This window comes from Pogoniulus pusillus, chromosome 19, assembly GCF_015220805.1.
Source record: "Pogoniulus pusillus isolate bPogPus1 chromosome 19, bPogPus1.pri, whole genome shotgun sequence".
In the NCBI taxonomy this organism is placed as follows: domain Eukaryota; kingdom Metazoa; phylum Chordata; class Aves; order Piciformes; family Lybiidae; genus Pogoniulus; species Pogoniulus pusillus.
In genome coordinates this window covers 24,650,021-24,666,487 of record NC_087282.1, presented here as the reverse complement: position 1 = coordinate 24,666,487, position 16,467 = coordinate 24,650,021, and the positions used below count along the sequence as shown (strand labels likewise).

Genomic DNA, 16,467 nt, shown 5'->3' with positions numbered 1-16,467 from the left:
ACATGAGGGCACAAGTCAAAACATTTAAGCTAGCAAAGCCCAGTAGGCACCTGCTAGTGGATGTGAGCCAGGTGTCACCAAGGAACATAACTCATCTTGGATGTATTGTCTGAAAACTTACAACCAGCAGGCCTGGATGCCTCATGTTTAATAATCCTCCAGGCTTGACTTGTGCTTTTTAATCTTATGATGTTAAATTTCAGCTCAGTCAAATGCTTGTAGTGTTCAAGAGCAACCAGAAGAATACTAGTTTTGTGCAGTTGTCAAAGAGCAAACCCATAGCCAGGAAGACCTGAGAGGCTTAGGCTGTGACATGCCTTGGCCAGCTGGGAAAACGTAAAGAACCTAGAGGCTGAGTTAATTCCTGGCAGCTGCAGCATGTTGTCCGGGGGCTGTTTTTCTCTTGTGGTTTTTATGTTTCAGGGATTTTTTGAGTGAGCTGACATTTTCCTTTTTTTTTTCCTTAGTAAATCCTGGGGCTCACAAATGATCCTGAGATCACAAATGGTGTTGGGAGGGTAGTTGTAGAGTTCTTACAGTTGTAGACTTCCTAAGATGTGGATCATAGAATCATAGAATGGTTTGGGTTAGAAGGGACCTTTAAAGGTCATCTAGTCAAACCCCCACCCTGCACAGAGCAGGCATATACTCAACTGCTACATCATATTGCTCAGAGCCCCATTCAACCTGCCCTTGAATATTTCCAGGAGTGAGGCATCTACCACCTCAGTGGGCAACGTGTTCCAGTGCACCACCACCCATACTTTAAAAAGGTCTTTCGTATCTAGTCTAAATCTCCCTTTCTTTAATTGATAACCATCACTCCTTTTCCTGTCATAACAAGCCCTACTAACAAGTCTGTTCCCAGCTTTTTTATAAGCCACTCAAGTATTTAAATGCAGCTCTAAGGTCTCCCTGGAACCTCCTCTTCTTCAGGCTGAACCACCCCAACTCTCAATCTTTTTTCACAGGATATCTGTTCCATCCCTCGTATCATTTTTGTGACCCTCCTCTGGACCAACTCTTAAATGACATGAGTCTTTCTTGTGCTGAAGACTCCAGAGCTGGACTTGCTACTCTAGGTGGACTCTCACCAGAGTGGAATAGAGGAGGAGAATCACCTCCCTTGACCTGCTGGCCACACTTAGTTTTGGTGCAGCCCAGGTTATGGTTGGTCCCATAGGCTGGGAGCACACCTGGCTCATATCCAACTTTTCTTCCCCTAGTGCTCCTAAGTCCTTCTCCACAGGGCTGCTCTCAATCCCTTCATCCCCCAGCCTGTCTTGATACTAGGAGTTGCCCTGACTCAGATGCAGGACCTTGCTTTTGGCCTTGTGGAACCTCATGAGGCTTACATGTGTCTACTTTTCAAGCTTGTCCAGGTCCATCCGTCTGGTACTTGTCCTTCATGTATGGCAGCTGCACCACTCAGCTTGATGCCATCTGCAGACTTGCAGAGGGTGCACTTGATCCCACTGTCTGTAGCACTGATTAAGATATTCAACAGCACTGGTCCCAGCACAGACCCACTTGTCACTGATCATCTGGACAATGATCTGTTGACCACCACTCTCTGAATATGATCATCCAATCAATTCCTTATCCACCAAACAGTTCAACTGTCAAATCCACATCTTTCCAACTCATAGAGAAGGATGTTGTGGTAGGTGTGGCTTTACAGAAATCCAGAGAGGTGATATGCATAGCTCTTCTCTTGGTCACTGAGGTACTCATTACACCACAGAAGACCAGCATGTTGGTCAGGCCCTTGGTGAAGCCATGCTAACTGTCTCAAATCACCTCCCAGCCTTGTATGTGCCTTAGCAGATCTTTTGGAAGGATCTGTTCTATCATCTTCCCAGGCACAGAGGTGAGGCTGGCAGGTTGATAGTTCCCTAAATCCTCCTTTCTACTGTTATTAAAAATGGATGCAGTGCTTCCCAGGAACTTCACCTAACTCATATCACGTGAGCCTTTCCCATGTAAAATCAGTATGAGCAAGGCCCTGCATAGCCTGGATTAGGATCTGCCTTGCTGGCAGATCTCAGAACACACTGGTCAAAGAAAAAACACTGAAGAGAGGGTTTCAAGATATCTTTTTGAGGATTAGTGTTAAGCCCAAGGACTTCAATACCTTCATCAGGCACCTGACAATAAAATCAAAGCAAGACTGATAAAACTTGGCAGATGAAACAAAAACTGGTGAGGTGTTAACTCCTGTGACTGCCATGCCCTCAGCAGAAAGCAAAGCAATTGGATTGCTTGTCAGGACTGGTTCCTCTTATTGTGTGCTCACACGGATTTTGTGTCAGCCTCAGCCAGCAGATATGGGGGCACCTGGGAAAAGGAAGCTTTTGAAAAGGCCCTGGGATTACAGCAGAGAAACCACTCAGTGTGAGCCTTACATCTTACTGCCACAGAGGGAGGAATAAATGACTTACTGCATGCACAAGCAGAGAGTCACAGAATCATTAAGGTTGGAAAAACACTCTGAGATCATCCAGTCCAACCATCAACCCAACCCCGCCACAGGTTTCTTGAACACCTCTAGACATGGGGACTCCACCACCTCCCTGGGCAGCCTGTGCCAATCCTTGACCACTCTTGCAGCAAATACATTTTTCCTAATCCCCAAACTAACCCTCCCCTGGCACAATTTCAGGGCATTTCCTCTCCTGATCCTAGGAGAAGAGCTCAACCCCCACCCTACTGCATCCTCCTCTCAGGATGCTGTAGAGAGCAAGGAGGTCTTCTCTCAGCCTTCTCCAGACTAAACCCCTGCCAGGTCACTCAGCTGCTCCTGCTCATCCCCAGCCCTGTTCTCCAGATCCTTCCTCAGCTTTGTTGCCCTTCTCTTGACCTGCTCCAGCCCCTCAGTGTCCTTGGAGTGAGGGCCCCAAAACTGAACCCAGTGCCCAGTACAGGGACACAGTTACTTCCCTCCTCCTGATGGCCAATTCATTGCTGATCCAGGCCAGGCTGTTGGTGGCCTTGGACACCTGAGCACACCTCAATGGTCTAGGGAGCAAAAGATCTACCTAGAATGATGCACAGGTAAGAAGGATGTTCATCCAATGTCTACTTTATCATCAACGGTGAAGAAAAATTGGAAGCATGCTGGAAAAAAACCAGAAAAATTACATTGTGCCTTGGACAGTGCAAGTACTGAGGCACCCACAGAGCACCTCTGTGCAGAGCAGAGAGTGAGCACGATGAGAGCTCTTCTAATAAATATTTCCTTGGGGACAAGAAGCAAAGTGTGAAATGGCAGTTTAGCCGAGGAAGGTGAGATAAGGATGGCTGCTTGAATTCTGAAGTTGCTTTAACCTGACAGTAAAAAAAAAAGAGATAGTGGAGCTCTCCTCTCTGAGCATTTTCAAATCCAGAAGGGTAGCAGTTTGGAAGCTTGTGTCTTGAGAAGAGCTGGACCAAATGCACTGGGAGTGAAGTGAAATTCCTGGAGAGCAGATTCTTGAGGACCTTGAGACATGACCTGATAAACTGTGAGTCATTGACAGTGGCAGCAAGTGCAGGTGTGAGCAGGGCAGATGAGCTGGTGTGAGTGGTGGAGCAGGCAGGAGGTGGAGGTAGTGTGGAGTGGGTGCTCGCTGCCCTCTGTGTGCCTGTGCCCCATGGGCTGTGTCTATGTCTCCTGCAGCGCACCAGCCCGGAAGGTGGGATTCACCTCAACTGCCATTACTGCCACAACCTGTTCAGTGGGAAGCCGGAGATCCTAGATTGGCAGGTGAGGACTTTCCTCAGGAGGATGTTGAGGCCAACCCCAGTGAGGGCTCCTTCATCTCCCTCCTCAAATCAGAACTCCTCCTGCACCGCTGCTCTGAATGCCTTAACTGCTGTGATGAGCCTGGAGACAGTGCCTTGAGTGCTGTGCTCCTGATGCTTAGTGGGATGTGAGAAGGGCGGGAGGAAATCGCTTCTGCCAAACCCTGTGCTGGGCGAGCTGGGGAGCTGGATGAGCCCTGCAGTCTTGCTCTTGCTTCCCTGAGAAGCACGGGGCCCTGCTGCCAGCCTGGCTGACCAGCAGTGGTGCCTTTGGCAGGACAAGGTGTATCAGTTCTGCTGCAAGGACTGCTGTGATGACTTCAAGCGGCTGCGTGGGGTGGTGTCTCAGTGTGAACACTGCAAGCAGGAGAAGCTGCTGCATGAGAAGATCCGCTTCTCTGGAGTGGAGAAGAACTTCTGCAGTGAAGGTACTTGAGGAAGGCATGGGAAAGGCAGAGCCCCCATGCCAGCCCATGCTGGGGGAGGAGAAGAGAGCATGGAGAGAAACAAAGGGGAGACTGACTTAGCCAGGCCCTAGGGCGAGAGCCTTGCCACGCAGTGAAGGGAGGACAGTTGTGGGGATGGCTTGCTGTCCAGCCAGGCCCTAGGGCAAGATCTTTACCATTCATTGTGTCCTTGGGGAGGGCTTTCTCACAGCTTTTCTCTCTCTGGGGGCTGGGGAGACAGCAGATGGCAGCTCCGCTCCTCCTGTCATCATGCACTTCTACGCTCTTGCGTCTGGGCTGGCCTGACCTGGCCTTGCCCTGCCTGCTGGGTTCCTGCACACAGGAGGTTGGAGTCAGACTCTTCCTAGAAGCATGGAGGTGAGAGATGGCAAGTCCCCATGAGGTCCCATCTTATCCCAGCCCCAGGGGCCAGTGCTGGATTGTTCCCTACAGTGTGTTGCGTGTGCTCTGTTGTCTCCGCAAACCTGGATTCTGGTCGTATTTGGGTCAGGGAGGCCCCCAGTTCATCCTGGGAAGGTTTCACTCCTATTGTTTCTCCGCAGGGTGTGTGCTTCTTTACAAACAGGATTTCACCAAGAACCTGGGCCTGTGCTGCATCACCTGCACCTACTGTTCTCAGACCTGCCAGCGGGCGGTCACCGAGCAGCTGGAGGGCAGCACCTGGGACTTCTGTAGTGAAGACTGCAAAAGCAAATACTTGCTCTGGTACTTCAAGGTCAGTATTGGTACTGGCAGCTTGTGCTAAGTGCTGTGGTGGGCACGACACCCAGATAAGTGGGCATTGCACTGAGGAAGTTCACACTGCTGGAGTCTGGCTGGCACTGCTGCGGAGAACCTGGCACTGCTGGAGTCCTGCCTGGCAATGACGGGACACTGCTCCGGGGAAGCTCATGTAGCTGGAGTCCCCAGCTGATCCTGCCAGAGCACTGCCATGAGGAAGCTCACAGTGCTGGATCCGCGGCTAGTGCTGCTGTGAGAAGTTTGCACCGCTGGAGTCCCCGGCTGGCACTGGCAGGGCACTACTGCGGGGAAGCTCACAGCACCTTGCTCTGTGCACCCTTCACTGGAGAGCTGTGTTGCACTCGGAGGGGGTGTGGTTAGTTACTCGTTCTTTCTCTCCTGCTGATGCGGGCTTTAGGCAGCTCGGTGCCATGCCTGCAAGCGTCAGGGGAAGCTGCTGGAAACCATCCACTGGCGAGGGCAAATCAAACACTTCTGCAACCAGCAGTGTCTGCTGCGATTTTACAACCAACAGAACCAGCCCAACCTGGACACACAGAAGGGGCCCGAGAGCCTGCTGAACAGTGAGTAGGAGGGAGGGAGGGGACCTGCATAGCTCAGTTCGAGAGACACAGGGAAGACTGAACAGCGAGGGGTGGAAGCTTCCTGCCTGGGACTGGATGAGACGCTAGGGAACAATCCTGCACTGGCCCTTGGGAGGAAATGACGGAGTGGGACCTAAGGGGCTTCTCCATCTCTAACGTCTATGGTTCTATGACACACAGGGTCCAGACGGGAGGAGCCGGTGCCAGCCTGCTGCCTGTAGCTCACACTCTTAGTGAGGATAATCAGGGATTTAACAACCTCATGTTGCCAGCGGAGAGCTCGATTGACAGGGTTAGGGAACAGTGTGGTTTGGCATGATACTCTACCTGCAGCCCCACACCACCTCTGAGCTGTGACCTTCTCAGATCTCATAAGCTAATCAGGATTGGGCCAGGTCAGTGTTTGGATAGGAGTCATTCAAGGAAAACAGTGCTGCAGGAAGTGGTGCTGGTGCTGCTGTGGGTGGGCTCTCCTCAGCCTGAGCTGAACCTAGAACAACCCTGAGGGAGCACTGAGCCACTGGAGGCACTCTGCCTTGTGATGTTAGATTGAAGTCCTACCACTTACGCAAAGATTGCTGCAGCTTTGAGGAGCTGCCAACCCCCTGTCCTGGATAACCCCATTCTGCATCTGTGGAATTCCAGCTGGAGAGATTTTCAGTGCCTGTTGCCCCATTTCCTATCATTAACTTGAGCCAGTTGCTTTTGGAAGATTGCAAAGTGCTTTGGGGCCCCTCAGGTTGCAAGATGCTCGTACTGACAGTGACAAGACATCAGTTGGCCCTTGGACACTCACATAGTCTCGTTCTGGTTGGCCTTTCATAGACCATGATCTTCTTGGTGCTCTGTGTGGTCTAGTTGAAGTGCCTGCAGCTTATGGAAGGACTTGCTCTGATGCATCAAGCTTCAACAGATACTTGCACTGCAGGCTCAGGGCTCTGCTGCTCTTCCTGGAGTTTCATGAGTTGTAAAACCCTGATTAGGGTGTGCCAAGGAAAGGAAACCAAGACAAGGGCCTTCCTGTGAGACACCTTGTCTTCTATCTTCAGACTCTTCCTGGTCACTCTCCTGATAGCAGGAGGCTGATTGCAAGACAGGGGAAGCCTTGGATGTCTGTGCTGCTTAGGCAGCAAAGCAGAGCTGATCTGCCAGAAGCAGCAGGTTTCCCCCAGTCAGGGGCCTCCCAACTTGCCTTCCAAGAGCCATGCTCTGTCAAAGGCCATGTGAGGCAGTGACTCAAGTGGTGGCACACTGGAATGACCTGGATAAGGAACTGTTGATTTCTGCTGGCACAGGAGTGCCCAGGGGGCAGGCTGTCCTGTTGGCCAGAAGAGGAAAAGGTGTTAAACTTCATGGTTCCTGTAGCTCAGTAAGTGATTCCACAGCCCTAGCCATGCTATTCCATCTGTCTTATACTTTCACTTGTGAGGGACCAGTAACACTGCTTTTGGGACACAGGCACAGTGAGCAAGCTCTGCCTGCAGAGGGATGCATCTTTCGCACTGTTTTACCATTGTCTCCTTGGAGCCATGGACCACAAGACTGAAGTACCTTCTCCACCACGACCAACCACATGAATCTGAGCCCACCCTCCACCAAGTCTCTGGAGGCTCCCAAGAACTTTACTGTTTGGCATACAGGGCATCACCCTTCACCACACTACAGATGCCTCTGTTTGCCCTGCAAGGCAGAGGACTCATGAGGGCAGCCAAGGAAAAGCACATCAGCAGTGGTGAGTTCTCAGCTAAGCACAAGCTCCAGGCTGCCCCAGCAGCTTGGTGAATGCCACTGGTGGCACTGGGTCCTCTGTGTGTTCTGGCGCACCCATCCCCTGCCAGTTGTGGAATAGTGGTGTTCAGCCTTGTCCCAGGAATGTGGCATACTGCTCAGCTTGCAAAGGAAGGGTGCTGGAGCCAGGAAATGCTGTTCATTTATACAGAGGGCTTTCCAACCCAGAATGCTGTGCTGGGATTTTGGGAAGAGCAGCTTGTCAGAGCAGCTTGTCAGTGCATAGTGAGGAACAGCTTCTGCCTTTTCTGACCAGGGTCTCCTGCAGTCCTGGCAGCTGTGTGCCAGCTCACAAGGTTCTACCTGGATTTCAGGCCTCACTTGGGCAGAGATTCTACCTGTTGCTGTTGCAGCCAGTGGTTGCCTAAAACCATCCATTCTTTTGCCATCTGGCTGCTGCCAGCCTGGTGATGCTAGAAATGCTTGCTAATGATAAAAGTGGACATTCCTTTGCTGGGCACAGTCTGTGCAATGTGGAATTGAGAAGCTTCTGCCACAGAACTGTGTCCAAAGACTTCCATGGGGAACTGACTCAGTGCAGGGCCATCCATCTGGAGCCTATGGAGGACTGGAAGTCATGGTTCATATGGGCAATGTCTTGACAGCTCCTTAGTGGTACTGGGATGAGAGGAAAAAACAAGGCACAGTTTTCATGGAGCTTTTTAACAGGAGGATCTTGTTTTTATTAGTTCTCACTCATTTGCCTGTGAGGTAGTGAACTTTGCTTTTGATTCTGCTGCAGCAGAAACTCTGCTCATACTTCTTAGCTTGTCTTCTCATCCAAGCCGTTGATGTCTCCCACCTAGACCTGCTTCCCATCGTGTACTTTGGGCTGGTCAGGAGGAGATCTTGGACCCATTGAGACCATTGCAGATCCTATGGCTGAAAGCTCAGCAGCTGCAGTCTAGGGAACTTCCTCCAGCTGGAACTTACACATCCCCTTTTGGTTGTCAGCAAGTGGACCCTGCTGGGCCTCCAGTTGCTCAGGAGCTGTCCTTGGGACAGGGGAAATCTGTGCAGTGGCAATGCCCCTGTGTTGGACATATGGGAGTCTGGGCCTGTCCTGGAGAGCCCATCTGTGTGCAGGAGATGCAAATGGACCCGCCGCTCCTGCTGCCTGCTCAGACCTGCTGCTTTCCTTGCAGGTGTCTCCTGCACGCTTGGCCCAAGATTAGTCAGTGCTGGGAGGGCAGTTGTTTTTCCCAGCTCTGGGTAGCCAGGGCTCACAGGTATTCTTTTAGCACATGAGCATGAGATGGCTGCTGTCTCTCTGCAGACTGAATCATCCAAGCCAGGATAATATTGTCACAACCTGAGACACAACCTTCTGCACACCCTTCTTTCCTTAGGGGAATGGACTGCATCCCTATGGCTGGGGCAAAGCTGTTTCTGCTTTGTGGCATATCTTGTAGCACTTCTGGCTCTATCACCTTCTTCTGAGGGATCTTGAATCACTTTGCCAAGATAATTGCAGCAGAGAGGTGGAGGCACAGGGAGGGGCTGTGGCTCGGTACAGCAAGCCAGTAGGCAGAGCTGGGAATATAGCCCTGGGTTCTCTACAAGGGGCTGGGATTTCTCTTGAACTGTTGATGGGGATGGGGTGGACTGCAAGAGAGAACAAAATTACGTAGGAATTAGTTGATTTTGGAACTGTAGTGTCTTGTGAGCTGCTAGGTATAAGAACTGTGAAAACATTAACTGCTCCTGGAGAGGCTGGGAGCAGTTTCTGGGGAGCCTGTCCTTGTCCTCTCATTACTGCCACCTCCAGTCCCAGCAGTGGGACCTGCTGGCCCAGGATCTTTTGGACTTAGAATCCTCGCTTTCTCTTACAGGTCAGACTTCAGATCCAAAACTACCCATCCCTTCCCAGCAGAAGGCAGAGGCTAATATGGTAAGACTCATTGGAAGTAGAAGTTTGCAGAGAGGACAGATCTGCCATTGTGTTCTTCCACATTTAATTCTTCTACATCCAATATATTTTAAGATATCTGTGTAGTAGAAGCTGATAAGAGCTGCTGGGGAGGGCAGCGTCAGCATATCTCCTGCAAGAGGCATGAATGGATTCCCCAGGAGGCCATGGCCTCCCTGTTGCAGTGTCTTCATTTGCATGGTGCTCTCCTGTCTCTGGGTGCAGTTTCTGTCCCACTGTGTTTCCTGCTGCCCCATGGGGCAGGAGTGAACTGTGTCAGACTCCGTGCTGGCTCCTGCAGAGATGCTGCACAGGCTTGTTGCCTGCCAGCAGCAGCTTAGCAGTCCTTTGGCTGGGTTTGACCGAGGGAGAAGGTGTGTGTTGGGGACTGGTACTGCCTTAGGTGGACACCACCCTCCTGCTTTCTGCATTTCCTCAGCTGTTGACAAAGACCTCCCCAGCACAGATGTCTCTGGCGTCAGCGCCTGCCCCACCGCCTGCGGTCCCGGCCACCCCGCGGAAGAACAAGGCTGCCATGTGTAAACCACTGATGCAGAACCGGGGCATCTCCTGCAAGATAGAAGTGAAGTCCAAAGGATGTCAGACGGGTAGGAAAATAAGACAAAACTGCAAGGTTGCAGGGGCATTTTGGAAAGGCAAGTGGCACTTCCCTGCTCCAGACCAAATGTGACTCCAAACTGGAATGCTGTGTAGAGAAGTTGGGTGTTTGGCATCGCAGTGAGGAGTCTCAGGGGCAGCACAGGGTTCACATAGGAGGACTGGAGGTAGGGAGCCCATTTCCATCAGCAGCAAAGGGAGAGATGCAGAGAGCACTGCAGCATTATCCCGCCTCTTGTGGGACAATTCCTTTTCCTCTAGAAAGCAGCAGCTTGTCTGAGGGGCATGCATGTGTGGTCTCCAGCAGCCATGTGTAAGAGCAGAGCTTGCACCTCTGGCTAAGGCAAGCAGCATCTCTTGTTGTAAGGCCATTTGGTTTATTGCTGCTTCAGCTTTGCCCGTGAGCCACAGAAGCTGGTGGTTGGAGGAAGTGTGGTGCTGGACAGCTAGGAACATGGCAGTGCGCAGCAGGGCGAGGTGGAGGATCTAGAAGCAAGCTCACTGGTGTATTTTTGCTTTTGTCAGAGGCTGACTGGAAGCCCCAGGTGATTGTGTTGCCAATTCCCGTCCCAATATTCGTGCCTGTGCCTATGCATATGTACTGCCAGAAAGTACCTGTGCCTTTCTCCATGCCTGTCCCGGTAAGCCATAGAGCTGCTTGCTTCTGTCCTCTCACTCTCCTTATCCTACTTTTTGCAGCCTCTCTGCTCAGCCTCTTCTGACCTTGCCTTTGTGTCACTCAGCTGAGTGTCAGTGTTCTGCCTGCTGTACTTCTGTCGACAGGTACCTGTGCCAATGTTCCTGCCCACCACGCTGGAGAGCACAGATAAGATTGTGGAGACCATTGAGGAGCTGAAGGTGAAGATCCCCTCCAATCCCTTGGAGGCTGACATCCTGGCCATGGCTGAGATGATTGCAGAGGCTGAGGAACTGGACAAGGCATCCTCAGACCTGTGTGGTAGGTTTACCATAGCTGGATCTGGTCTAGCAGCTGGGATCTTGTGGGGTTTGCCAACTCTCAGAACCACAGAATAGATCTGGTTGGCAGAGTCCTCCAAGCTCACCCAATCCAAGCCTCGACCCAGCACTGCAGGGTCAGCACCAAACCATGTCCCTCATCACCAGCTCCACAGCTGCTGGAACCCCCTCAGGGATGGTGACTCCAGCACTGCCCTGGGCAGCTTGTGCTAAGGTTCGAGAGCCACTCCAGTGCAGAAATATTTCCTGAGCTCCAGCCTGAGCCTCCCCTGGGGCAGCTTGGAGCCATTTTCCCTGCTCCCATCCCTTGCCACCAAGGAGCAGAGGCTGCTCTCCCAAAACCTTTGAAAAGGGAACAGGAAAGAGGAAACCCTCAACTTCTGCCGAGGGAGGTACCAGGAGGAAAGAGATGCAGCAGGGAGCAGTGTCTGCCGATGTCCCTCCTGGGGGTGCAAATCTTGTGGCACATGTGCAGCAGTCAGTTTATTCAGCTGGCTGTTCCGGCTCTTGCTTAAAGCAGCTTCCCAGCCAGAAGCTGAGCAGTCCTGACCTCACAGGTCTCTTTACTTGAGGGCTGCATTCCTCAAGCCCCGGTGGCTACAGTTGTGGCTGAGGAGGGCATAGACATCCATGGTCTTGCTGTGCAGGGGAATTGGGGTGGCACAGATGTCTTGGGGCTGCTCTGAGCTGTGCTGTACAGAGGCTGACTTCCTTTTCTAGCTGTTACAGGGAAAACAGACTAAAGATTTTCTTGGTCTGCTTTATGATCTGCTTTTGCATTGCAGACCTGGTGAGTAACCAGAGTGCAGAGGGTATCCTGGAGGAGTGTGATCTGTTTGGACCAGCACGGGACGATGTGTTGGCTATGGCTGTCAAGATGGCAAACGTCCTCGATGAGCCGGGCCAGGACTTGGAGGCTGACTTCCCTAAGAGTAAGAGCTGGGTGAAGCAGGCACGCAGGGCTGCTTCTGCTGCAGCAGGGTACTTTTGTGCCCTCAGCTGATCATTGCCAGCAGCATTAAGACCTGTGTGAACTTCCCCATGCCCTTTGACTGACTGGGTTCGAGGCCAGGAGCTGAGAGTCATGCAGATGGCTGCTCACAGCAGGGGCGAGGGCACCACCAGGTGTGAAAAAGTGTGTTGGTCTGGCCTGACCTGCTGTGGACAGCAGACAAGGTGGAGTAAGAAGCTGATTCTAATGGCACAAAGAGCAGGGGCAATAGCACTGGTGTACCTCTGGATTATGATTCCAGTGGATCCAGCAAGGCGAGAGACAGAGCTGGACAAGGCATGGCATCCTGGGAGGTGGCAGAATTACTGAATGTCTGGCAGGCAGAAGGTGGAAGAAGACAACTGTAGTAGTGCTGAGGCAGATTGCTAGCAGCAAGGGACAGACAGTTGAAGTGCCTGTGCCAGGCTGCCCCCAGTGCTGGCCTGGCACAAGTGGATGAGGAGTGTTTCAGAGATTTAAAAACCAGACAAACAAAAAATCTGTCAGAGGGGAGAATCTGGAGCTCTGGTTACTGTGAGACAGCTTAGCTGTTTGCTGGACTGTGGCTAAAAGTTCATGCCAGGCAGTGGTGGAGAGGATGAGGTGTTGGGCTGCATGTTCCCTCTTATTCTTGCTGTAAAAAATAGGCCAGCACAGGGGACAGGATGAGAAGTCTCAGCTGAGGCCTTGTGCCTGCATTTTCTTTCAGACCCTCTAGACATCAACCCCAGTGTGGACTTCCTCTTTGATTGTGGACTCGTGGGACCAGATGATGTGTCCACAGAGCAAGATCTGCCTCGTGCTGTCCGGAAGGTGAGCTCGTGTGGGTGCTGCCTGCCTGCTGCTCTTTGGGTTTGGAGTGGATGCTGCTCCAGGGATGTATGAGTTCGCAGACTGCTTCGGGTTGGAAGAGACCCTCCAAGGGAATCTTGGCCGACCCTCCTGCAGGCGCGGGGACACCTCCAGCTGGAGCAGGCTGCACAGGGCCATGTCAAGTCTGACCTTGAATGTCTCCAGGAATGGGGCCTCAACTGCAATCCTGGCCAGCCTTTGCCAGTCTCCCCCCACCCTCACTGTGCACAACTTCCACCTGATGCCCAACCTAACTCTGCCTTGTTCCAGTTTCAAACCATTGCCCTTGGCCTATCCCCACAGGCCCTTCTGAACAGTCCCTCCCCAGCCTGCAGGTACTGAAATGCGGCTCTAAGATTTTCATGGAGCCTTCTCTTCTCCAGGCTAAACAGCCCCAACTCTCTCAGCCTGTCCCCACAGCAGAGGTTCTCCAGGCCTCTGATCACCTTTGTGGCCTCTTCTGGACCCTCTTCATGTCTCTCTTGTGCTGAGGTCCCACGGCTGCACACAGCCCTGCGAGTGAGGTCTCCCCAGAGGGGCAGGATCCCCTCTCTCCAGCTCTGCCCACACTGCTTTGGATGCAGCCCAGGCTGCCCTTGGCCTTCTGCACATTGCTGGCTCCTGCCCAGATTCTCCCCCACTAGCACCCCCAAGACCTTCTCTGCAGGGCTGCTCTCATTCATCACCCCCAGCCTGGATTGCTATCTAGGGTTGCCCTGACCCAGGGGCAGGACCTTGCATTGTGCCTTGTTGAACCTCATGAGGTTCTTCTCAGCCACCTCTGCAGCCTGCCCAGGCCCCTCTGGATGTCTCCATCCCATCTTCCAGTCTTACCAACTGCACCATTCTGCTTGGTGGCATCTGTCTCTGTGTCATTGATGAAAATATTGAACAGCACTGGTACCAGTACAGAACCTTGAGGGACACCACTTGTCACCAGTCTCCATCTGGATGTGGATACAGAATTGGTGGTTGCATCCTAAGGGTCAATCAGCTCCAGTGTAGAAAGCCACCAGGCAGGACTTGCTCTCGGTGAAGCCATGCTGGCTATTTTGAATCACCTTCATGTCCTCTAGAGCCATATCAAGGCTTCTAGGAGGAGCTGTTCCATGATCTTCCTAGGCACAGAGGTGAGGCTGGCAGGTTGATAGTTTCCAGGCTCCTCTTTTTTACCCGTTTTGAAGATGGGCACATTACCACGAGAATGGCTTTGCAAGGGCATCAGCCAATTCCTTCAGAACTTTGGGATGCATTGCATCAGGTCCCATAGACTGGTGTATGCTCAGGTGCCTCAGGTGGCACTGAATTGGGTCTTCTCTTACACTAGGAGGGACTTTACCCTGATGGTCCTCACCTAGGGGTCTGGCAACTCAGGTGCCCGAGGCTTTGGTGTGCTGGGGAGGTTCTGCTCTCTCCCTTCAGGGCATGCCTGGTCTGTGGACCCTTCTGTGAAGGAAAATACTTGCCTGTCACTCCAAAGGAGTGCCACAGGCCATGTGAGAGCTGGCCTATTTCCTGGCTATGGTCCTCAAACCTAATGGGCCACGCTGGCTTGTCAGCAGAAGGATGCTTGCTAGCATGGACATAGGCATATTGGGAGGGAGCTGGCAGTCACAGGTGTGAGTGATGGCCAGGGCTGCGGCACCTGGCAGGGAGGTGCCCATCTCACAGTACCACCTCTCCGCAGGGGCAGAAGCGCCTGGTGCTGTCTGAAAGCTGCTCCCGGGACTCAATGAGCAGCCAGCCCAGCTGCACGGTGCTCAACTACTCATACGGTGTGAATGCCTGGAAGGCCTGGGTACAAGCCAAGTATGCAGGAGGAGAGACCAGCAAGGGAGAGGAGCTGCGCTTCGGCCGTAAGTGCCCTGTCTGTGTGGGCTGCAGTGGCACAAACCTCCCAGAAGCTGGTCCCAGGGTGCTGCAAAGCTCCTGGCTTTGCAGGCTGTTGTCTGAGACTCCTGTGCTTGTCTCCACAGCCAAGCCCATAAGAATCAAGGAAGACATCTTGGCCTGCACTGCAGCTGAGCTCAACTACGGCCTGGCACAGTTTGTCAAGGAGATAACACGGCCCAACGGGGAGCGCTATGAACCGGACAGCATCTATTACCTCTGCCTGGGTATCCAGCAGGTGAGGGAGGGCTTGCTTCCCTGAGGTCCTCAACAGCCAGACCTGGAGGGTCATGCCTGTTGAAAGGAGCTTGTACTCTTTGTTCTGCTTTTTGGGGACACAGAGAGGCTCACTGGGCTCTCCTTCAGTGCCTCACTCCAGGGCAGCAGTGCCGCTGGTCTGTGTTCCAAAGCCCAGTGGATAGAGTGGCAACTACTCCTCAGCCTTGCCACCCTCCTTGTACATTCTTGAGGAGGGCTGGGAGATGTTCTCAGATTTAATCCCTTCTTTAGCACCAGGTTTGCTTTGTCATGTCTCAGGGTTTTCCTCACAGTTCTCCAAAGCAGCTAGTTTTAGGAGGCTGCCCTGCAGCTTTAAGTGTGCAAGGAGGTGTCTGCTGCACGTGTGCCTGGGCTCTTGAGGAAGGGTTTGCACTGCAGGTGCTGCTGTGTCTCTCCTAACTGTGTGTTTTGTCCTTTCTAGTACCTGCTGGAGAACAATCGTATGGTGAATATATTTACAGACCTTTACTACCTGACCTTCGTGCAGGAGCTGAACAAGTCCCTGAGCAGCTGGCAACCCACAATCCTGCCAAACAGTATGTGTCTGCAGGAGGTCCAGTCCCTACATGTTCCTTCATCTAGCCTTGGATCCTCCTCCAGTTTGTGCTCCTCCAACTTCAGCTCCTTTCCTTGGCGTATAGGCAGCACAATCTTGTGGTCATGCTGACCTATACTGACAGTGGAGCCAGCCTGGTTTATGCCTTAGCAGCTGTTGTCCAGAGTCAGGGTGACATAGTGGCTTTACACCTTGGGACAGTTTGAATCTTTGCAGCACTTCAGAGAGATGGCTTCACTCTTTGGCAAGGAAGACAACTGGAGGCTGGCCTGTGCACTTGTGTGTCCTATGCACTGAGCAATGTTGGCCAGGGCTGCTGTGTTGCTGCCTTAGGAGCAGCCTAATGCAGAGCTCTGCAGAGGCTTTTCATGATGCTGTGACCCGGGCTGCCTCACCTTCTGCCCAGTGGCTGTCCCAGGCAAAGGAGTATGGGACAGCCCTGCATGTCTAGCCAAGAGCTGGTCATGTCTGTCCTGCTTGCTGTTTTTCCTTCACCTCATGCTGAGTGTGGTGAAGCACAGCCCTGGAGTTCACTTTGTGGCCATCTATACAACTGAGCATTCAGGACTGATTTGGGTTAGGGCCTGCAGTGTGGCAGTGCTCTGGGGTAGCCCATGGCTGGGCAGAGTCAGCATCTAGCTCTGTTGATGCCTCTGGAGAAGTAGCTTCATGGGAAAGGGAATGTTCTGAAGCGTCAGACTTCTGTGGGGAGATTGCTTCAGCAGGGTGAAGGGTTGTGACCTTGTTCTTCCTCTGTGTGTTACAGACACAGTTTTCTCACGTGTTGAAGAGGAGCACCTTTGGGAGTGCAAGCAGCTGGGTGTTTACTCACCCTTCGTACTCCTCAACACCCTCATGTTCTTCAACACCAAGTTCTTTGGGCTGCAGACAGCGGAGGAGCACATGCAGCTTTCCTTCACCAACGTAGTGCGCCAGACCCGCAAGTGCAGCACGGCCCGCGGCGTGACCAAGGTGGTGAGCATCCGCTACTGTGCTCCTGCCAAGCAGAAGAAAGGCCGAGGTAGGGTCTG

The 16,467-nt window shown here is 52.6% G+C and overlaps 1 protein-coding gene across 5 annotated transcripts in view; it reads left to right on the top strand.

The window, feature by feature from the left end:
- Window positions 1-16,467, top strand: part of ZMYM3 (zinc finger MYM-type containing 3) — a 39,211-nt gene that overhangs the window by 20,806 nt on the left and 1,938 nt on the right. For 4 of the 5 annotated variants that reach the window (XM_064159685.1, XM_064159684.1, XM_064159686.1 and 1 more), the window contains 14 exons: window positions 3,659-3,745; window positions 4,061-4,211; window positions 4,793-4,965; window positions 5,389-5,554; window positions 9,196-9,254; window positions 9,712-9,880; window positions 10,416-10,531; window positions 10,674-10,848; window positions 11,654-11,800; window positions 12,569-12,672; window positions 14,399-14,567; window positions 14,688-14,839; window positions 15,302-15,416; window positions 16,203-16,457. In XM_064159685.1, the coding sequence (XP_064015755.1) occupies window positions 3,659-3,745; window positions 4,061-4,211; window positions 4,793-4,965; window positions 5,389-5,554; window positions 9,196-9,254; window positions 9,712-9,880; window positions 10,416-10,531; window positions 10,674-10,848; window positions 11,654-11,800; window positions 12,569-12,672; window positions 14,399-14,567; window positions 14,688-14,839; window positions 15,302-15,416; window positions 16,203-16,457 (2,038 nt within the window). The remainder of the gene's footprint in view (window positions 1-3,658; window positions 3,746-4,060; window positions 4,212-4,792; window positions 4,966-5,388; window positions 5,555-9,195; window positions 9,255-9,711; window positions 9,881-10,415; window positions 10,532-10,673; window positions 10,849-11,653; window positions 11,801-12,568; window positions 12,673-14,398; window positions 14,568-14,687; window positions 14,840-15,301; window positions 15,417-16,202; window positions 16,458-16,467) is intronic. The other variant, XM_064159687.1, reaches the window with a different exon arrangement.